Below are 23,581 nucleotides of genomic sequence, written 5' to 3' on the forward strand. Positions count from 1 at the left end.
TGGAGAACGCCTGAAAATATCCAAAATTGAAATTTTCTCTTTTTCACATGCACTATTTACAGCTCTGCAGTACTGCTTCTTGTTCTAATGCATCAGTAAGACAGTAATGTTGATCTAAGTCTGGCTTTTCTGGTTGAAAATTTATATATGATAACACAAAAGCACTATATCTTCTACTAAAACAAGACTATATGTTACTGTCTTAATTCCTACTGTCCTTGCCTGTTTCACAGCAGCTCCCTAAGGAGAAGCTCCTATTGATTCCATGCTCTGCAGTAAGATGAAATATCTAATAAGAAGGAAAGAGAGTGGGAGGAGAATAGAGCTAAAAGGATGACATCACCTGTATAGAAAGCCTTTAGAAACTGCATTAGATCAATTGGCTACTGTATCTGCAGATGTAGCCCAAAAAGCAATTTACTGAAAACACACACACACACACACACCCTTTCCTGAGACATGTCAGCAAGCTAAATTCTATAAGAAAAAAATTGGCTTAAAGCACCTCTCTGTTTCACTTTAAAAAATCCATCTTGATTTTTAATTCTGTGCATTGATACAGAGCTTTATTTGGGAAGCTAGATTTCTTATTATTATTCAAATTTAGCACAATATTGTCCTCCCAAGGGAAAATAATTAGCACTGGTAAAATACTTGCATTACAAATATGTAAGGCAGCCTTCCCCTCAGATGTCACATAAGTGTTTGCTACATTACTAAATCAGGGGTTTCTGCTTGCAAAACTTATTTATCAAGTAACTGTTCTAAAAGATATAACCTTTAGGATACTCTTAACATTAAAAATATCAAAGTACTAAGTAGTAAGATTTTTATGTATATATTTAAATGGAAACAATAGAAATTCATTTTGCAAAGAAAAGCTGAAAAACATCACTAGGCATAACAGTCGAGTTGCAGCCTATACCAACTCCTCTGAGGAAGAATAACCCATGCAATACGGTACTTTCCTGCAGCCCGGCACTCAATTCCTAGAAAGACACAGGATGCCAGTAAAACTCAAAAGGAATTAGAGAAGAAAATCATTATACCTGTTTAAAAACTAGCACTTGGACTAAAAAGTAAACATTTTTCTATAAAAATTCCAGAAAAATATTAAATTTTGCCACACCCTATCCAATCTAAAAACAATTCCTCTAGCATCCACCCTTACTCTTCACACTTCTGCCACAAGGAACCTACTGCAGATACTCCTATAGTTTGCACTTAAGTTTGTAATGGTGCCTCCCAATGGCCAAAAAATGACATAGTTTCCAATGATAAAATGCTTAGTACATCCCCAGACAGCAAAATTTTGAGAGTTACAATCAATGAACAAAGCAAAGTAATACAATTATTTTGCTTTATTCACCTAACACTAATTTTGAGGGCAAGAGATGTGCAACTTAGGAAGAGAAATTATTACCTGAAAGATGGGTGTTATTACAAAGGACTCCACTGTCAAAGAAACATCATGTCATTAGCTCCACCAAATAAAGAAAAAAAAAAAAAGAGTTCTTTAATACCTCTGGGCAAAGTATGACTCACTTTCTGAACAATACTAACCTGCCAACCTGAATTGTACTGTTACTTATAAAAGTACAATAAACTATAGTAAAGCTAAATACTGTTCTGAACAAAAGTAAGTCATGCTTTCAAATTATGTGATCACTTACGTACTTAGATTTCCATAAAACTTAAGAATCATATTTCTGGTGAAAGTTTCCAAAGAATACATACAAAAAATTTGCATTTAAATGTAAAATTAAATCTCAAAAATACAAATAAGCATGACTAGCTTTCTAAACATAAAACATGGTAAACATATACAGGTTGATTTTCAAGCACCAATATATTTTCTCAATTATTGCTTTTTAAATTATTTATTTGCCAGATAGAGATCACAGGCAGGCAGAGAGAGAGGAAGAAGCAGGCTCCCTGTGGAGCAAAGAGCCCAATGTGGGGCTCAATCCCAGGACCCTGGGATCATGACCTGAGCCGAAGGCAGAGGCTTTAACCCACTGGGCCACCCAGGCGCCCCTCAATTTAATTATTTATAATAAACTATAATGTGTTGGAGTTTTAACACTATGTTAAGCATTCAAGAATAAATTAACTGAAATCTAATTTCGAGCATTCATATTTTGAAACAGAAAAATGATAGCAGGCACTCTATGTAAATGAAGCCCAACAATTACTAAAGATAAATTTCTAAGATAAGCCTTTTATATATAAACATTAGTAACATGACTCAAGAGTAGTTCAGTCTCATTGACAGATAACAATTACATTCATGTATGGTACCAACAGGATTAAATTATAACCAAAAACAAGATCATAATGGTCATTTCCACCCCCCCCTTTTTATAATAAATCATGCTGATAGCACACAAAGAAGGACCTCAAGCTGAGCAAGAGAGAGCCATCTCTTAGCTGCTTTAAGAAACTGCTGCTCTGTGTATGAAATGCAATCCACTAGATGCCATATGTTAGAAACTACTGTAGTAAACAACGACTCAGCAAAGGAACAACTCTCTTTTCCTATAGCATGGCCTGTAAGTGAAGATGACATCATCCTTTTCCTTGTTCTACCAATCACCTCATAGTATCTGCCATCCTGGGGAACTGTATGGTGAACAGAGCACACAGAATCCCCCTGCGCAACAATACCATCAAAGAAATACACAGGTCAAATCCTATATTCAGCTTATGAATCCACCAGCATTCTGAGGATATGCTATACCACACGATTTCTTCAGGAAAAAAAATGACATAACCTCCTAATTAATGAAGAAAGAAAGAAACATCTTTTGAAAACAACAGTCAGTAATTTGTCAAGTAACTAAAAATATGATTAAGTGAATAAACACTTTTTCACTTCCATCATTTTTAGAATTTTATTGTGATCTCATCTTACCAATTCAAATGAAGTAAACGCAGCAAGGGAGAGTGCCCTGATCTACACATTATCTAGGAACCATCACCACAGAATAGCCATTTAAGAATACATTTCCCCTGCATATGAAACATCATGATGTTAAGCCACATGAGATTAAATCTTTGGCTTCAGAAGGGTCTGCCGCACCACCATAAAAGAAAGCAATCGACATACATTGGTTTTGCAAAGCTTCAAACCATTACAAATATATTTATAAAAATGTAAATGCTATGTAGCTAATAATTAAAATATGTTGACTGTAATATACTGCCTCTAAACAAAAATACAAATGAAAACATCAGAAATATTGCATGGAAAGCCAAAAATGAGGTTCTGACAGTTACTAAACTATACATATATTTCTTACTTAGTAAACAACACTGAAAAGGGGGGGGGTCATCAACGATAAAATTATCAGAGGATATACATTCTTGACATTATAAAAACAAACCGACAATAACAAAAACCAGATTTATAGTAATCTCAGGCAAGGTCATATTGTTTATTCCCCATCTGCACAGTGAAAACTGTGAAAACTGTAATTATAACTTGGGAGAAACCAAATTCAAAAGCAGGTAAAGAACAAAGAAAAATTATGTACTACCACAAAATAAACAGGCCCCTCGTTCCTCTATTTTAGTTGTAAGCATTTGGTCTTCAAAATATAAATTAAGTGTGCTGATTTATATAGTAAAACCACTTTAATCCTTTTGAAGAATGAATGACCCGTTACCATAATGTCAGAGAGGTAACATCCAAGCCCTTGTAAAGGATCATATCAAGCTTTTCCACCTCTTCCTCACCCCTTGCTTAACTTTAATATTTGAAATGAATCCTCATTAAGTTATCAGACACGATTAATTCTAATTACTGGTGCCCCTCAGGAATTCCTCTTTTCAAAGTGCATTCTATCTATCACTCAGCCTTTCTGAAAAAAGGGAAGCCAGAGCATCAACATTCTCCTCCTATTAAGAAAAAGTGCGCTTCAACACACTATCAGCTATGACCACTAAATGGTCAGCACCATGCTGCTAAAAACCCTGCTAAAGCTACCAGCAGGACACATAAGCACTATGAAATATGATCCTTCCTTAGGGAGTGATCGAGGAAGAAAAAGCAAAGGAGAGGGAAGCCTTCATCACCAACTAAGGTGATGTAAGCTTCTATAATTAGAAACAGTGAAACCGAAGGAACAATAAAAAGGTACACCATGCTTCCACTTTCCCCCAAACTGTGCAGTTGTAGGAAGCATTTTTTTACTCATTGACTCACATACAGGCAAATAAAGAACATGTTCTACCTGTAATCAGTCAAGTGTGCTACCAAGCAAAGCTAATTTAAGTTGTATTATTTTCTTCCAAAAAATGGGGTCTACCCAGTAATTAAAATAGAGCTACATATAAACATTACTGGAAAAACAAATGTCATTTTAAAGATTGAACTGTTGAGAATACGGTCTCCATCTCTAGAATCCCAGAATATATTTGAGACCAACTTTAAATCACTTCTCTAATTTTTTTTTCACTTCTCTAATTCTAATACTGCCTTTTCTAGTATTATGAAAGCCAAATGCTGAGTTCAGCATAGTTTCTAAACAGATAACAAATCAAACAAAATGGCAAAAACATTCAGCATTTATCTGTTTGCTGTGTCTCAGGAGTTTTCCAATTGGAATGCTCTTAAAAATCCATACCTTGGACCACTGGTATACATTAATAACAGAGTTGCCTCAGAAAAACTTCAAAAGAGCTTCCAGTAGCAATTATTGTATAAAGTGTTTCAAGTACATTAAAAAATTTCTCCAATTCTGGTTCCCTGGGCAGATCCAGAGCAGCATGCCCTGCCCTCCTTGAGCTCCCAACATTCATGAAGTAAAAAAAAAAAAGTGAATGATAATTTCTTGAAATGATTAAGCTATCAATACTTATACAGAGCTATAAAAATAATTTTTATATCCTTAATCCAGTAGCTTAACTTTCACAAGTTAATCCTAACAACAAAATCAGAGTCCATTTATTCATACAAGTTGTCCATTAAAGGGACAAAAAGCAGAAGCCTCGTGAGAGTACTTTCTTATACTCATAAAACATAATATTACTATTAAAAATAATGTTTTAGGAAAAACTTAATAACCTAAGAAATAGAGAACAGAATTTATAAATATCCAGCATTATCTAAATTAGAAGAGCTAAATTAATCAAGATACTTTTCCAAATCACTAGTAACACTAGCTATCTCTGGGTTGAGGATGACAGCAAGTTTCTTTCTTAACATTCTTCTATGTTTTTACATTTCTACAATGAGCATTTTTTTCACAAATTAAAAAAAAAAAATCTGGGGCGCCTGGGTGGCTCAGTGGATTAAGCCACTGCCTTCAGCTCAGGTCATGATCTCACAGTCCTGGGATCGAGCCCCGCATCGGGCTCTCTGCTCAGCAGGGAGTCTGCTTCTCTCTCTCTCTCTCTCTCCGCCTGCCTCTCTGTCTACTTGTGATCTCTCTCTGTCAAATAAATAGATAAATAAATAAAATCTTAAAAAAAAAAAAAAAACTGCTCGAGGCAGCCATTTATCCTAACTTAGTTTGATTACATTACCATCCCTTTGCTTTTTCTCTATTTGCGGACTCATGACCCTGTAAGTAGGTATAAGAACTTCCTATCAAGAATTCTGTATTATTTCCCAGAAGGCAAATGGGAAGCAAAATTCTCCTAGGAGATGCTAAACAATCAAGAATAAATTGAGAAAAGTCCTCTTCTGTTATTAAGATGCAAAGCACCATAAAAAATAGGGCACTCTGATACCCTTATAACAGAGACCTCACAAAGCTCCCTCACCATTTCCATCATGTGAGCAGACAGGTCAGCAGTCTGTAAGCTCAGGGAGCATACAGAAGAACCCAATCATGCCTAGACCCTCACCGTAAAATTCCTGCCTCCAGAATTGTGAGAAATAAATGTGTTATTTATGAGCCACTCAGTCTGTGGTATTTTGTTACAACAGCCTCAACAGACTAAGACATCCTCATCAAAGAGGAGATTTCAGCAATCACATGCATGATTAGACCAAAGTCCACTAATTTCTGATGAGTTTATCAGGGGACAGGATCCTAATTTCTCACCACAGGAATGGCTTGATCAATAAGACACACAGACTCCATCAAAGCAACACACACTCTGCTAAAAAAAAAAACAACCCAAAACTTATGGTATCACATGCATGGCCAAGTCGAAGAATATAGACATTATCTGGTGTACCAACATAAAGGTGGTTAAATAATCTGATCCTAATAATCAACTGTACTGACAATTATGCCTTAATCTTGCCAACTATGCTCTGAATCCAAACAAAACTGCAGGAGAGCAGGGAATGTAAGGTGCCATCAGAGGGAGCTGACTGATTGACTGTAATTTGTCTGCCTAAAATCAAACCGGGGGCGCCTGGGTGGCTCAGTGGGTTAAAGCCTCTGCCTTCAGCTCAGGTCATGATCTCAGGGTCCTGGGATCGAGCCCCGCATCGGGCTCTCTGCTCAGCGGGGAGCCTGCTTCCTCCTCTCTCTCTTTCTGCCTGCCTCTGCCTGCTTGTGATCTCTGTCAAATAAATAAATAAAATGTTTAAAAAAAAAAAAAAATCAAACCGTAGATTCTAGAGTACCGTACCATGCCTACAACCTGCCATACTTTCCGGAACAATGGACTGGGTAGAAAAAACATATATAAAGAAAGGTGAGTAAAAGAAAGCCCTCTAAATTTAAGACCATGACCCATGATGTTGCCATGAAATCCTTTTTCTAGGTGTCCTTTTGGAAAGAGTTTGATGGCTCCACTATATGGAGGTGCTATGATGGACAAAGAGAAAAACAAGGCTAGTGGCTTATGCTGTGCCTGAGAATGTAAAAAGCTCCATAAGCAGTATCGGGGAAAAGAAAGAAAAAATTATGATATGGTCTATTGTGGAATTTCGGATCTAGTTAAGAGAAGGTAACATGTACACCAAACTCCTTTACTGTTCGTTATTTAAAAACACAGTATTAGAAAAGAGAAATCAATAAAAAGGACTGTAATTTCATAAATGAAGTACCCAGGGGCGCCTGGGTGACTCGTGGGTTACGCCTCTGCCTTCGGCTCAGGTCATGATCTCAGGGTCCTGGGATTAAGCCCCACATTGGGCTCTCTGCTCCACGGGGAGCCTGCTTCCCCCCCACTCTCTGCCTGCCTCTCTGCCTACTGGTGATCTCTCTCTGTCAAATAAATAAATAAATCTTTAAAAAAAAAAAAAAACCAAAAAACCACTATTTATAAGTGAAGCACCTAAACACCAAGAAACTTTTTCAGACCTTTGAAGAATGTCCTTGTTTATATTTGGGTCAATAATGTTTCCACAAAATGAGCAGAGTGGGGATGCCTAGGTGGCTCAGTGGATTAAGCCTCTGCCTTCAGCTCAGGTCATGATCTCAGGGTCCTGGGATGGAGTCCCGCATCAGGCTTTCTGCTTGGCAGGGAGCCTACTTCCCCCTCTCTGTCTCTCTGCTTGCCTCTCTGCCTGCTTGTGATCTCTGTCAAATAAAATAAAATCTTTTAAAAAAATGAGCAAGAATGTTCTCTGATATTATGGTGATTGATTTCAAGATGCATAAAGGCATACTTGGTGCCTGTCCTTGATGAAACCAAAATACTTCTTCCTTTTTGGTTCTGCCTTAATTTTACCATTTAACTTCACGTATATAACAACATTAAAAATTCAAATCATTACATTTGAAAAATGTTTACCATAATAGGCTGTTTAAAACATAGTAATCAACTTTTGGAACATAGCCGAATTCTATGAGCACACTGCATGTAAGTTCCACATCCTATGGGACCAATGAGAAGTCCACTCTATGAACAGGAAATGTTAAGAAAGATGTCTCCAAAGAGAGCAATCAATGAATGAAGCCCTGGGAGCTGAGCAGGACTTCTCAAGAGGACACAGCAGGAGGCCATTCTGGATAGAAGGAGCAAATGTTAAAATTCAAACTGATTCCTTAAAGAATTACCTTAGGTAAAAGAGCCTCCAAAGACCTTCCAGGGGGAGAGCAAGACCAAAGGAAGGGACCTCCAGCAAAATAATGGAGCCAGAAAGCTAAAAAGATAAACTGGTGCCAAATGAGGAAGAAATTTAAAAACAACCTAATCTTGAAACTTTTTAAAATAAAAAAATTTTGAGATACATTTCTAACATATGTAACTTATTTTTTAAAAAGATTTTATTTATTTATTTGACAGACAGAGATCACAAGTAGGCAGAGAAGCAAGCAGAGAGAGAGGAAGGGAAGCAGGCTCCCTGCTGAACAGAGAGCCTGATGCGGGGCTCCATCCCAGGATCCTGGAATCATGACCTGAGCTGAAGGCAGAGGCTTTAAACCTACTGCGCCACCAAGGTGCCCCTGACATATATAACTTATTAATAAATGCACATATCCCCAGCAAAAATAGTTATGAAATATATACAAATCCCCAGAAATTTAAAAGGATAATACTACATATAAATATAAACTCTATTTTCTTCCCATGTCCTAGGGTAATCTACATTTTAAGACATATGGGCTAACCTACTGGGCCTTGCTAACTACTGTCAGAAAGACCTTCAAATCAGTCATTCCAAAACCAGTCATCAGTTTTTGGCAGACACCCCTGCCATCATTTCACTGGATTTTAGCCAGTGGTTGTGTACAGTAAAGCAACTTCAGTGACTTTCATATACATTTAGTTACCACCTTGTCTTTTAAGGTTGGACAAAGAAAATACCATATTTTAAAAGAGCTACTGTGAATAAACACTATAAAAAAATTGGGCGGGGATGGGAGCAGTGGTAGGCTGAATCTTAGTTGTCCTAATTTCAAGCCAGCTTGATTTTCTTTCTCCTGCTTTTACTTTCCCTTTGTTCTAATTCTTTAGCTTACTTGTTTTTTTATTCTATTAATATACTTAAATATTTTGGTAAACACATTTTATATTCAGGTATAGAACAGATAAATAAGAAAATTATTTTATAAGAAACAACAAATACTGAGTATTTATAGTAACAACAACAGGAAGAGAAGCTATTGACATATTAAATGGTTTTTAGAGCCCCAAACACAACGCAGAACTTTCTGTAAAAAAATCTCATTTAATCCTTTCACAAATTTATAGGTTATTAATCAAAAGAGATGTAGGAAGGTTACACAATGTACCCAAAGTTACAGAGGAATCTAAACAGGCTGAAAGCTGATGCAAGAAGAGGCACTCTTATTTTCCTTGAGAGACAACCAGCTTGGAGGGTACAAAGACGATGGTTCCCATTAGGCAAGTATATTCTGAAGAAACCATTACAGTGTAGTCTAATAATGGTCATAAGTATAAACATGGAATACTGTGGGAAAGCAGAGATGTATACCTAACCCTTTCCAATGGAGAATCATGGAGGCCTCCCACGAAATGATACAGAATTGAGTCTTGAGGATGACTTTGTGCCAAGAAGACAAAGAATAAAATAGCATTTTAAGTAAAAGGAACAGCAGATGTAAAAGATGTATACAAGCAGGTTTCTCACCCCTCAGTACATACACATATGTATGTATTTCTCACCCACACATACACATATACCTTAGTGTATACACATATACAGTAACCATCTTACAATATAATATGTATATCAAATCACTTTAAACTTACATAGTGTTATATGTAAATTCTATCTCAATACAGCTGAAAATAACTAAAAATATGGTTCCTTCAAGGCTCACCAAATTTGTTCAGCATGACTAAAAAGTAGTGAATGTGTACAAAAAAAAGAAAAGATAAAGCTGGAGAGGTGGACAAAGTCCAGACCTTGCTGTCCAATCTAGTCACTGCTAGCCACATGTGGTCACTTACATGTCAATTATTTGAAATTAAAATGCAAAATTAAAATCCACAGTCATACCAGCCACATCATAAGTGCTCAATAGCCACTTGTGGCTAGTAACTACCACCAATCTGGAAACAGATATAAAATATTTCTATCATTGTTAAAAGTTCTATTAAAGAGAACTAGTCTAGGGGCGCCTGGGTGGCTCAGTGGGTTAAGGCCTCTGCCTTTGGCTCAGGTCGTGATCCCAGGGTCCTGGGATCTCTGCTCAGCGGGGAGCCTGCTTACCCCCTCCCTCTCTTCGTGCCTCTCTGTCTGTTTGTCATCTCTGTCAAATAAATAAATAAAATCTTGAAAAAAAAAAAAGAGAGAGAACTAGTCTAGACTATGAAGGTCCTCATACATTAGCTCTCTGAATTTCTTCGGTAGATGGTAGTGGGCTATGAAAAGATTTAAGAGTTTAAAAGAAGCGACAGAGCTTCATTTAGAACTGAAGAAGTAAAACGGACGGACTAGGTGGTGGGATGGGATAAAGGAAGAGATAAAGAATAGGGCTAGCATAGGGTTATCGGAGAGAAAGGAGAAAATAAATCCTGAAATCAAAGAAAGTGATTAACCAGATGTCTTTTAATGAAGAGCTTATGAGACACTTTCCAATTTAGAAAAAAAAATTTCCACATTTCTTAAAATGAAGGAATACTGTTTTTACAGTGAAAATGGGCCAGGGGATTATAGGAGATGCTATTGCGACAGGTTTTGTTTTTTTTTTTTCCTTTTAAAATTTCATTTATTGATTTTAGAGATAAAGAGCAAGTGCAAGCAGGGGGAGGGGCAGAGGAAGAGCGAAACAATCCTAAATGGACTCCCCAGTGAGCACATGAGCTCAATCTCTGGGCCCAGTGGAAATCAAGAGTTGGATGTTTTAATCAACTGAGCCACCCAGGCGCCCCAATGCTATTACAACAGTTCTAAAAAGAAAGGCAGTGAACACTAAGGCAACGACATGGGGAAAGTAAGAGCAGAGTGTAAATCTTGAAACATTTAAGAAGAAGCATCTACAGATATTACTGACTGATTAGACTATGAGTGTGCAAACATGTTCCATGTTCTTTAGCAACCACCCCTTAAAAGAGGCACATCCAATACTACCATTCTAATTTTTTGAGGTACAGCAACCAAAGCACAAAGAGTTTAGATGAAACTCCCTAACCATACAGTGAGTAGGAAGAATTCAAGACAGATGGCTCATGTAAATGCTAGACTATTTTCAGCTGGCATAATTACCCATCTTACTCTCACTGAGTATTACTCCCATCACCTTTCTGCTATTTCTAAATATGAAATACACCTTCCTCAAATATCTAGAATATTCTCACTGAGAATATTAAAAAATATGTAAATTTGTTAAAAACTCTGAGAGCAATACCCTAAGGAGTTTCAAAAATGTTACAGTTATAGAAGTGCTCTTTTTAACATTAAGAAAAAACCCCTTTCACTTTCACATTAAAAGCATGGTTCTCATCTTTGTATAAAGCAATGTATGACAAAACTGCAACAATAATTCATAAAAATAAACAATCTTTTTCTATCATTCTAAGCATTCAATTAGAGAATAAAACATGCAAAGTCTTTAGTACACATAAACTTCTACGTACAGGTTGTATACTAATAATACTTATGACAAAGATAACAGTAACAAAAAATGCTGACCTTCAGCATTTTAGCAAGGAAAAGTTGATGATGGTGAGCAACTGAAAAAAGAAACTGTCAAATCTGCATTACTGTCTACAAGAAAAAATGATTCCTTTTGATCTTTCTCTCTGAATTGCTGAGAGTAGAAAAAAAAGAACTGAAAGATCCTCGAGTAGTCATAAAGCCAATTTTCTTCTGGATGTTTTCACAAATACTAATTAAATTTTTGATGCACAACCTCCTTTATCCAGACCAACTATCAGTATGTAGGTATTTGGACAGACACAGGTTTTCCATATGGGTGACATTAATGAATAATAAATGAAAACCTTGTAAAACCTTTTCCAAGTTGCCTGAAATATATCTATTTTAGGGGGAAAAAAAAAAGCAAACAGAAACTATTATTTCAAGAAACAGCAAATTTACCTAACATGACCAAAAATCCTTTTCCAACCCCATCTCATAGTTAGTAACTACCCTGAGTAAACTTAGTTCTCCCCTCTGCCAAACTTCTGACAGTACTTAATAGGTTAAGTATTACAAATATACTAGCTATATAACCCTTTAAATGCAACAATGCCACACTTTACTCAGAGTCATCAAATGGACAGCATCTCAAGCAGTGTGCCTGTCGCTATTTCTGGTCTACACAGGAAACCAACTTATCCCCAGGAGAACAACATTTAGCACGCATGGGAGTTGCAAGTACATGACTCAGGAGCGTAAGCCACAGCTACCTAGAGAAAATACAGAATTTGCCTGGGCTTCAAGACATGATGCCAAAAAATCTAAGAACACACTAGAGCTGAGACTGGAGTAAGTGATCAAAACACACACACAAACTATGCAGTCTAGCTCATATAAGGAAAACCAAATAATACAATTAAAGACAGTAATTCTACTTCTCAGCATTTTTCTAAAGAAACTGACATAGAGATACACGTAAGCACGAAAGATAATTAGAACCTTATTTAAAAAAAATAAAAACTAAAAAAATCGAAATGACCAAATATTGGGAAGTAGATAAATAAATTATGGTAATTATTATAATGGAATGCCATGATACTCTTGAGAATAATGTAAAAAAAAATTTTCTAAACCACTGAAAGATGTTCACATTATACACGTAAATTTTAAAGAGTTTTCATATATTTAAATTTTAAAAAGCCAAAAAGCTTACATTTGTTAACTCTATGTGGAAAAAAAGCCCCTTTATCCAAGAATACAAAAAATGTCATGAATGGGTACATAACTGGGTAGTATGACAAGTCAATGCATAATTTTTCCAAAACAGACACATATTACTTGTATAATAATGCAAACATGTTAGTTGAAATTTATTCATTATAGGGAAATTTATTACATAAAAAGAAATTATTACATAGTAAGATCAGGAAATGAACTTTATGTGCCTCTGGATGCGGCAAAAAAACCTAGGGGACTATTTCATATTACTCTTTGTTGTTAGAATGTATGGAACCAAAAACATAAGGCAAATGTCACTAAATCCTTAGAGCTGCCTTAAATTTAACATTTACTCCACTATACACAATTCCTTAAATAAGCGTTCCTCCTAACATGGAAGGAGGAAGTTCTGTTTTGACAACCAAATGAATTAAACATAACCTTGGGAATTTTGTTGCAATCAATCTCTAAACTATCTTTATATTTTGGGAGGGATCATGATTTCTTTGAAACTGATAAAATACCCCTGGATTTATTCTTTCTTAGATTATCCTTACTTTCTTTTTTTTAAGAATTTATTTATTTGAGAGAGAGAGCACAAGCAAGGAAGAGGAACAGTGGGAGAGGGAGAAGTAGACTCCCCTCCAAGCAGGGAGCCTGACATGGGGGCTCAACCCCAGGACCCTAAGATCATGACCTGAGATGAAGGCAGACGTTTAAATGATTGTGCCACCCAGGTGCCTCTATCCTTTCTACTAATTCAAATATTTTTTAGTTTAAAATGAAGTTCTCTGCAATTACAAAACTGAAGATTTCTGGAGAAACAGCTTCTGTTTCTTCTAGTGTTACAAAAGCTAATTATTTCATCTGCTATTGCTGCTGCTGCTTCTTCAATATTTGTATGTAAAAACATATCACTAACACTTGCCCACATTTCTGCACTAACACACAGTATCTGTATTTCTCCCATAAGACAAGAGAAAATTTGATGTATTTTTCTTTTGTATGCCTTACAGAATATCAGGAAAAAAGCTCCCAATGAGTCTATTATCTGAGTTCTCAGAACTCTTTCATATTCCACTAGATAACAAAAAGGCAAGAAAATCCACAAAGAAGGTCTAAAACGATACAGTAAGAATTTTTTTTACATGATTTGAACAAAAACCAAAGCAAAAACAAAACTTCCACTGGCAAGAGCATTTCTTTATTTATTTTTCTTTTTTAAAGATTCTTATTTATTTATTTGACAGACAGAGAGACAGGCAGAGAAAGAGACAGAGGAAGAAGCAGGCTCCCTGCTGAGCAGAGAGCCTGATGTAGGGCTTGATCCCATGACTCCGAGATCATGACCCGAGCTAAAGACAGAGGCTTAACTCACTGAGCCACCCAGGAGCCCCTGGTAAGAGCATTTCTACCAAAATCAACTGAGCATAAATATTTTTTAAAAATTATATATACTTACCTGCTCTAAAATTTTATGTTGAACCTTAAGTGTTGATATTACCAAAAATACATGTAAATTAGATACCATATATAAAAATTAAGGGAGAGCCATGAACTGTTCCCTAAATATACTCACAGAAAGATAGCTGTTAATGTCCACATCATCAGTAATAGTTTGACGCTCTCCTTTATAATTAATTTTCCGAAACCTTCGTCGAGATTGTCGGGCAGGTATTTCTCTTTGTAGAATACTATCTTCATTATCTTTGGAATTCTCCACCTGAAACACACGTTCATATTCCTGATTAAATATCCAATTTTTCCATATTACTGACAGTCTGTGGAGTCTTAACAGGCTCAAAGGAGGATTCATTTACTTCTTGCAAGGAACTGCTTCAAGAAAATAATCTGGGTAGGACAACACTCATGAGTTCAAGATTAAAGGTGACATTATTAAGATCTCAAGACCACAGTTTCCTTCCAGGAAATAGTCTGTCTTGCTCACATAAACATATGCGTTCTAAAAAAGGCACTTACCAGAAGCAAAGGCTGTTAACTACACCTACACATTGAATAATTAATTACCACTTCTGAGTTAGTCCAATTAGAAGCTGCATGATTATACACGTATTTTTACTTTTTGCCAATAATCATAGCTACGATTTCACTGAAATGCTCAACAGCAAAAGAAAAACGTCTTATGCATTATTCGTTGGTGTCCATCTTCATTTATGACAATAGAGTAAGGCTGGCTTCCTTTTTTTTTTTTTTTGAAGATTCTGTTTTTGAGTAATTTCTACATCCAATGTGGGGTTCAAACTCATACCCTCAGATCAAGGTTGTTCACTCCACTGACTAAGCCAGCCAGGTGCCCCAAAGCTGACATCTTTTAATAAAGAAGTGAAAACTAACATTAACTGAGGGCTAAAATGGGCCGGCATGCATAAACATGATACTATTTAGTTCACACAGCAGTCCTGTAAGCAATATGTAGCTTACGGATGAGCAAAGCAAAATCCTAAGAGATTACTTTCCTCTCTCACATAGTGATCCTTATTATTAAAGTTGATTTGGACTGTAGGTCTGTCTCCAACATTTATGGTACTGATACAAGATTACATTGCCTGTCCAATCACAGATGAAGCCATACTTTTAAAAATTATTTATAAAAAGGTATATTGATGTTCTACAGTATAACATATAATTAACATCCCATCACATAAACATTATTTTTCTCCAAGTCTTCCTTCAAATGTCCTACCCTTGGCTAATATCAAAAATTCCCAGTTACCCAAGTATGAAATTTCATGAATATCCCATCCCTAATTCTGCTGCTTGTTTTTCAAATCTTCAACCACTTCTCAGAACTTGTCAATCCTTTTTTTTAATAAAGTCCTCTCATATTGCCCTTTCTTTCATTCCCATCATTCCTTACTCAAATCTTAATCACTTCAGTCCTGAACTATACAAAGAGGTGATGCTATTGCTTCAGACACATTCCTCTCCAACTCCATCCTATATCATCAAATAAATCGCCTACGTAAAAATCAACACTTTATCACATTTCCTGTTTAAAACGCTACAACAGACCACTAACAGTTATTGACCGAATTTTAAACAATTATTTGTGATGTTCAAAGCCACATATGACCCATCCTCCAAATCTATTACTGTATGTTATAAAGGTAAGCCTGGAAAAACTATTCCCTTATCCTCCCCCCTACCTCAACACACACAAAAAAACCTGTCACATAAAAGCTCACAAAATTTCCTGAAGATTTCTCAGAGTTGATGTCTGTCTGTTTCAGGTATGAGTGGTACAAGAGTTCAAGAATAAGTAGTGGCCAAATGAATAGGACTATTAGTGGGTTCCTATAATAAAGTGAATTACATTTTACTAAGTAACTTTGTATTATCCTACACATCTATCTTCACTTGCTGAACCACTGTTCATTTAAGACATGTCTCAATTAGCATCTCTTCTATAACTGCAAAAGACATTCCTGTCCTCAGACCACAACTACTTTGTGTACACAATCTAGACTTCTTATAAATAGGCCATGCTCTCCACTGCCTTCAGGCCTTTGTATATGCTGCTGTTGCTACTGCCACAAAGCCCAATCCTCCTTTGCCAACATGGTGGCATCCTTCCCATACTTCATGACCCCTCCCTCCTCTGCCCCAGGAAGTTTCTACCCCTTCTCATGAACTGCAATTAGTATATAAGCCCATATCATTAACAATCTAACAAATTCCTTAAGACAGAAACTGCATTATATATTAATCTTTATTCATTTAACACTCAAAAAGTTTGCAAAAATGGGCAGACAATACATTAGATTCTCTCTTTCTCCCCATACATGATAGGTCCTTGGAAATACATGTAAAGGACTCCAGAAATATAAGGGTATGCAGAGTAAGTTACTACGACTCTTCTGAAAGGTAAAATCCAGAAGAGACATGGGAACAACTTCCACCTCAACAAATATAAAATTGTGAATAGGTAGCAATACATGCTACCTCCTTGAGATTTAGTCTGCTTTTTAAAAAATGGTGAGAGAATCACAGTATTTACTCCATCACTACACCAGAGCCTGTACCAGACAGTGTAAGTTATCACTTAAGGCTCACAATGCTCCTATCACATAACTACTCTGTTTCAATAATCATACAGAGTAACATAAAACTTAAGTAATACATACAAGTGGGTAAGGACTCAAAATCCAAGTGTGACTACTAAAATTAATTTCCTTCATACTGCCCTATCCCAATGGATGAATTATAGTATCCACATGAGATAAAATTTCAGTATCATATAATCCTTAAATTTTCTAGTATCTACAATTTATTGCTCAAAAGCAGAGCTAATAAAGGCTTTCCAAAATATAATAGTAAATTAAGTCAAGGAAAAGGAGTTTCTAAGTCTCAAAATTTTAAGGACAGTACCAAATGAAAATAAAGATTAAACAATGTATGAAGGATTAAGTACCCTTAACAAACCTGCCAAGTACAACTGAAATATGAAATTAAAAACCAAACAGAACTGCACATGCATACCTCATGTCACTAAAGTAACAAATTCAAAGACCAAGACTGAAGTGAAAATAAAAATACCAAGAGATAGGCTACCAATGAAGCTCCTGATCTACCAGAAAACAGAAAATTTCCCAACCCTAGAGATTAGCCCCTCCATTTTGATGGTTGTAGGGAGTGAGAAAGACAATAGAGAATCCATCAAACATGGCAATCCAAGGAGACTTGCTTGTAAGCTCAACTTAACTAGCTGAATCCACACTGTGAGGATACAGAAGTATAAGCCTATCCTGTAGAAGAAGACAGAAGAAAACTTGCTTGACACTGGGAGGAAAAGGGGTAAAAAGCAACCAACCAAACAGACCAAAAACATTTTTCCTAAGAATTTAAAACATAAACTATCCCTCATGCAGGTCATTAGTTTGAATTTGTAATACCTTAAGCACATAAGTAAATTTAAAGACACTCAGGATTTATAATGTACATATGTAACTGACAAGAACAAATCTGAAACCTCTTTGCAAGACTTTTTAACCCAAACCTCAAAGAACTCCCACACCTACTGTTCAAGATATATGGCTTCCCAGATAAACATACCTTCCCCCTCCAAAAAAAAGAAGGAAAAAGGCCCCCAACTACAACAAAAATGAAACGTGAATAAATGATAGACATAATGAGTAATAATGGCCAGAAAAGGGACAAGAGACTCACACTTGCAAATATTCCAATGTATTTTAAGTATTAGAAAATATAGTTATAATAATAATAATAAAAAACTTTCAAACAAAAAGAAACTTGAAAACAAGCCAGAGATTATAAATAGCACTAAATAGGTAAGGATGGACCAGGCCCCAAAAACCCACAACAAACCCAAGTGCCCTTCCTCCCCAATACCAGGCTAGCAAACAATCTGTAATAAGCAAATGCAGTCTACATTTAGAAAAAGGACAAGAAAGTATAGAGAAATCCTGTATGAAACACAAGAGCACAAAGAAGGCCTACAATGGGGATGGAACAAGAAGACTCAGAAAAACCTCTCAACAAACCAATCCCAACCCTGAGGACAAAGGAAAACAGAAATTTGAAAGAACTGGAGCACTAAAGGTAACCACAGTAACAAAACAATGCAAACCTAGCTCAACTCTAGCAGAAGAGGTGTGTTCAGCTCCAGGCCTAAACACTATACTCATTCTCTACTGCCCTACACACAGTAGGTATCATTAAATCCAAAATAATGACTCACATAAAAATAGAAAGGGTAAAAAACAAACAGTAAAAACAAACAAACAAAAACAATCCACTGCCAAAAAACAAAAAACAACCAACAGAGCAATCCACCAATATCAGATGTGATCCAGATGTTTCAAGTATCAGAGAATTTAAAACTACATACAGAAAAGGCAGCAGAAAGGTGGAAAAGGCGGACAACATAAACAGAGGAAAAATTTCACCAGACATAAGGAAAATATGAGGGAGTAAAATGAGAATCATAGAACAAAAATCGTAGTACCAAAGACAAAAAATACCTTTGAAAAACTCATCAGTAGACTTGATGCAAGTGAATAAGAATCAATGAACTTAAAACACAGGTCAAAAGAAAGTACCCAAACCAACAGAGAGGAGAAAGAAAAAAAGAATTAAAAAAGAAGAAGAAGAAGAAGAAGAAAAGGAAAGGAAAAGAAAAAGAAAAAGAATAAAGAAAAGGAATTAAATGCCATATGGAGATATAACCAAAAAGAGAATTAATAAATAGAGAAAATAAAGTCAAAAAATTATACAGTACTCAGCACAAAGCCAAGAGGAGATGAAAAACAAGCAAGCATAAAAGATATAGACAGGCTGAAAAGATTTAACATATAAAGTTCAAGAATGAGATGACAGAAGAATAAGGAAAAATGAAACTTTTTGATTAAACAAAAACTTGAAGCAGTCCAACAGATCCAAAAATACAACTATAAATTCACATAGTGAAGATAAAAAGAAGACTTCTAATGCAGCCACAAGGAAAATGTAGACTGGTGATGTAAACGAAAGGTGATTAGATTAATAACAGACTTATATAACATTTATTATTTATTATGTTATATATAACAATTATTATTATTATTAACAGACTTAATAACAAGACTTAAATAACAGATTTATTAGTATCAAAAAATAATAAATCCCAGGAAACAGTGGACTATATTGACTATAAAATATGTAGGTGCTAAGAAAAAAAAAAGGATCCTCCTCCCCAAATTGCACTCGTGGCAAAACAATCCTAAAGAATGATACAAAATATAGTCTCAGTCATAATAAAAAAGAAAAAAATACACCCAGCTGAGCTGTTTACCAATAAATATTAAAGAATATTTTAAATGGTGTACCTCAGATACAACACAAATGCTTCTACAAAAAAGGTCTCAGATGGAAGAAATTAAAAGTAAACCAACAGTAAATACATGATAAAATATGAGCATATAATGATTGCATAAAACAGTAAGACATTTGTAAAGTACAAGTAAAAATAAACATATATGGTACGTCTACATACATAATAGCTTTAACAATAACGTTACCACCAACATTCTGGTATTACATGGCTTTGCTTCCTAATGATTTATGTACATATTATAATAATTATAATTACACACCATCACACACATGTAGTATGTTTGTCTAATCATATACACAAACAAAAAATTAACAAAAACTTTAATGTCACCATTAGTACGAAAAATAAGACTACTAGTGGTAGTTGTTATAATTCTACCGAGATATATTATTTCTAGAAGATGGTATTTAGGTAATGCTGAGCTTTCCTTACACATTCCCAAAAGCCAGGAGTTTTCAATGTTTATTGTACCGTTAATGCAGATGCCTTTAATAAGGTTATAAAATTTTTTTTTCTTAGTTTGCTAAAAGTTTCAAAAAACATGAATGGATCTAGAGTAATACCAAATGCTTTTTCCTTTACCTACACAGTATACATAGTATACACAGTATTAGCAATTTGCATTTCTAATGAAGTAAGTCTTAAGGGCGCAAAGAACTAGTAATGGTTTTATGTATTTATTTTTTAAAGATTTTATTTGTTAGAGAGAGACAGAGTGTGTGCAAACAAGGGGAGCAGCAGACAGAGGGAGAAGGAGACTCCTCCATTGAGCAGGGAGCCCTACGAAGGGCTTGACCCCAGGACCCTGAGATCATGACCTGAGCTGAAGCCAGATGCTTAACCCACTGAGCCACCCAGGCACCCCTCTCTCAATTTAGAGCTAAAGATCTCAAAATTTATTTACGGTTTTCTGTGTTGATGTTTCCTACAACTTTTGTTAGATTTATTCTAACATATATGGACTTTTTGATGTTTACAAGTAGTATGTTCACTGAATTTAATTTTTAAATTACTTGTTCGTCCTAACTAGAAATACAACTGATATTCTGTACATAAATATTCAGAGACCTTGCTAAAATGACTTAATTCTAAAAGATTATGTGTATTTTTTTTATTTCCTACAAGCAAATCATTCATCTGTATTATACATGTTTCTAAAGCTTTTTTTTAATTCAGTTATTTAGAGAGCATGAGAGCAGGGGGAGGGGCAGAAAAAGAGGGAGAAAGAGAATCTCAAGCCGACTCAGCTCATAGGCTGAAGCTGGGCTTGATCCTGCCACCCTGAGATCTCTACCTAAGCCAAGGAAGCTCAACGGACTGAGTTACCCAGGCACCTCTATGTTATCTTTTGGATCTATCCTTGTTACCTTTCCTAAATGCACTTTATAGGACCTCTTAGCCTGTGGCTTTGGAAATGCTGAGCTTCCCTTACACATTTCCTAAGGCCTAGGTAATGTTTTTAATGTTTACTGTAGGGCTAATGCAGATGCCTTTTACAAGATTATGAAAGTTTCCTTCGTTTCCTAGTTTGCTTAAAACTTCAACAATCACAGGGACGCCTGGGTGGCTCAGTTGGTTAAGCCGCTGCCTTCGGCTCAGGTCATGATTCCAAGGTCCTGGGATCGAGTCCCACATCGGGCTCCTTGCTGGGCAGGGAGCCTGCTTCTCTCGTCGCTGCCTCTGCCTGCCTCTCTGCCTGCTTGTGTGTACTCTCTCTCTCTATCTCTGGCAAATAAATAAAATCTTTAAAAAAAAAAATAAAGAAGAGCAATAAAATTTAAAAAAAAAAAAACTTCAACAATCATGAATGGGTTTTGGGTACTATCAAATTGCTTTTTCTGTGTCTATACAGACAATCATGTGACTCTAATTATATTACTATAGTGAATCATAGTGATTTTCAAATATAGGCATACCTCAGAGATACTACAGGTTTGGTTCCAGGCCATTCTAATAAGGCAAATATTGCACTGAAGTGAATCAAATAGAACTCCTGGTTTTCCAATGCATAGCTTATGTTTACAAAACTGTTGTCTATCAAGTGTACAATAGCAGTATGTACAAAAAAGCAAAGAACATACATTAAAAAAATACTTTATTGCTAAAAAATGCTAACCATCATCTGAGCTTTTATCGAGTTGTAATCACTGATCAGAAATCACTGTAACAATTAAATAATGAAAATCTGAAATACTGCAAAAATTACCAAGCAGTGACAAATGATACAGCTGAGCAAACAGGGTTTAAAAAAAAAATGGCACCAACAGACCCCTCACCAAAGATTGCCACAACAGTATCCATGAAGCACAATAAAGCAAACTGCACTAAAACAATGTACTGCCTGAATTAAATCAACCCTGCAACTCTGGGAATAAATTCAACAATCACGATATTTTATCCTCTTGGTATATCACTTCACTGGAATTTGATTTCCTAGCATTTTATGATTTTTAATTTAAAAAATCCTAACCTGGGGTGCCTGGGTGGTTCAGTTGGTTAGGCAATTGCCTTCGGCTCAGGTCATGATCCCAGGGTCCTAGGATCAAACCCCATGTCGGGCTCCTTGCTTGGCAGGGTGCCTGCTTCTCCCTCTCCCTCTGCCTGCTGCTCTGCCTGCTTGTGCTCTCTCTCACTCTCTGTCAAATAAATAAATAAAATGAAAAAAAAAAAAAAAAAAAATCCTAACCTGGGAGCACCAGGTGACTCAGCCAGTGAAGCCTCTGCCTTGGGCTCAGATCAGGATACCAGGGTCCTGGGCTCAAGCCACAAGTTGGGCTTCCTGGTTAGTGGAGAGTCTCCATCTCCCTCTCACCCTGACACCACTCCCACTCCACTCCTGCTCTTGCTGGCTCTCTCTCCAACGAATTAAAAAAAACAAAATTAATCTGTAACATTGCCTTTCTATAATGTAACTCATCAGGTTTTGCCATCACAATTAAACTAGGCTCTCAAAGATTACATCACTTATACATCAATAAAAATAAACTGGATGCATAAAAAGGGAATGTAATCTCTTTCCTGCTAAGACTTTTTGATTCTTATTTAAATGTTGGAAAAAAAACTCACCAATGAAACCATGTGAGTGGAAATTTCTAAATGAAAAGGTCTATTACATATGTACTTTCTTTCTAGAAGAGGGATTCTGAAGATTTTCTGTGTGTGACACATGCACGTGCTTATTTCGGTTAAGTTTTTAGTAATACCCTTTACTGTTTTCAGAATTTTCATAAGCTCCATAGTAGTCCATGCTTTTCTTACTCCTGATATTAAGCTATGTCACGTTTTGTTCTTGACTACTTTGACAAAGAAGTATAAAATTTATTACTCTATTGTGATTATCAACTTTTACCTTTCTTCATCCTCTTTAAGTATGCTTTACATGCCACCAACTTTTTAATCTTCATTGTTTCTTGGTTTCTAATTTCTGTAGATATAGTCTGCTGTTCTCTGGGATACCTGGGTGGCTCAGTCAGTTAAGAGGCTGACTTCAGGGGCGCCTGGGTGGCTCAGTGGGTTAAAGCCTCTGCCTCCGGCTCAGGTCATGATCTCAGGGTCCTGGGATCGAGCCCCGCATCAGGCTCTCTGCTCAGCAGGGAGCCTGCTTCCTCCTCCCTCTCTGCCTGCCTCTCTGCCTACATGTGATCTCTGTCTGTCAAAGACATAAATAAAATATTTAAAAAATTAAAAAAAAAAAAAAAAGAGGCTGACTTCAGCTCAGGTCATGATCCCAGGGTCCTGGGATCGAGTCCCACATTGGGCTCCTTGCTCAGCGGGGAGCCTGCTTCTCCCTCTGCCTATAGCTTCACCTGTTTGTGCTCTTTCTCTGACAAATAAATCTTAGGAAAAAAAAATTAAATTAGAAAAAATAGTTTGCTGCTCTCTAATTTCTTAATGTGGATACTTACCTTCACCAAATGTCAGCCTTTCTCCTAAAACATTAATGCTTAAACTACTCACCTAAGGCTCATGACAAATTTCATACATTTTGGTATATCCTCTTCATTCTGTTCAAAATATTTTCTCATTTTTATAGTGATTCTTTGGCAAGT

General features: G+C 36.1%; 1 protein-coding gene across 6 annotated transcripts in view; it reads right to left on the reverse strand.

Annotated features, from left to right (window-relative positions):
- Positions 1–23,581, reverse strand: part of RAPGEF6 (Rap guanine nucleotide exchange factor 6) — a 196,650-nt gene that overhangs the window by 109,723 nt on the left and 63,346 nt on the right. For all 6 annotated transcript variants that reach the window (XM_059417506.1, XM_059417507.1, XM_059417508.1 and 3 more), the window contains exon 6: positions 14,259–14,402. In XM_059417506.1, the coding sequence (XP_059273489.1) occupies positions 14,259–14,402 (144 nt within the window). The remainder of the gene's footprint in view (positions 1–14,258; positions 14,403–23,581) is intronic.

Source organism: Mustela nigripes, chromosome 12 (assembly GCF_022355385.1).
Source record: "Mustela nigripes isolate SB6536 chromosome 12, MUSNIG.SB6536, whole genome shotgun sequence".
In the NCBI taxonomy this organism is placed as follows: Eukaryota; Metazoa; Chordata; class Mammalia; order Carnivora; family Mustelidae; genus Mustela; species Mustela nigripes.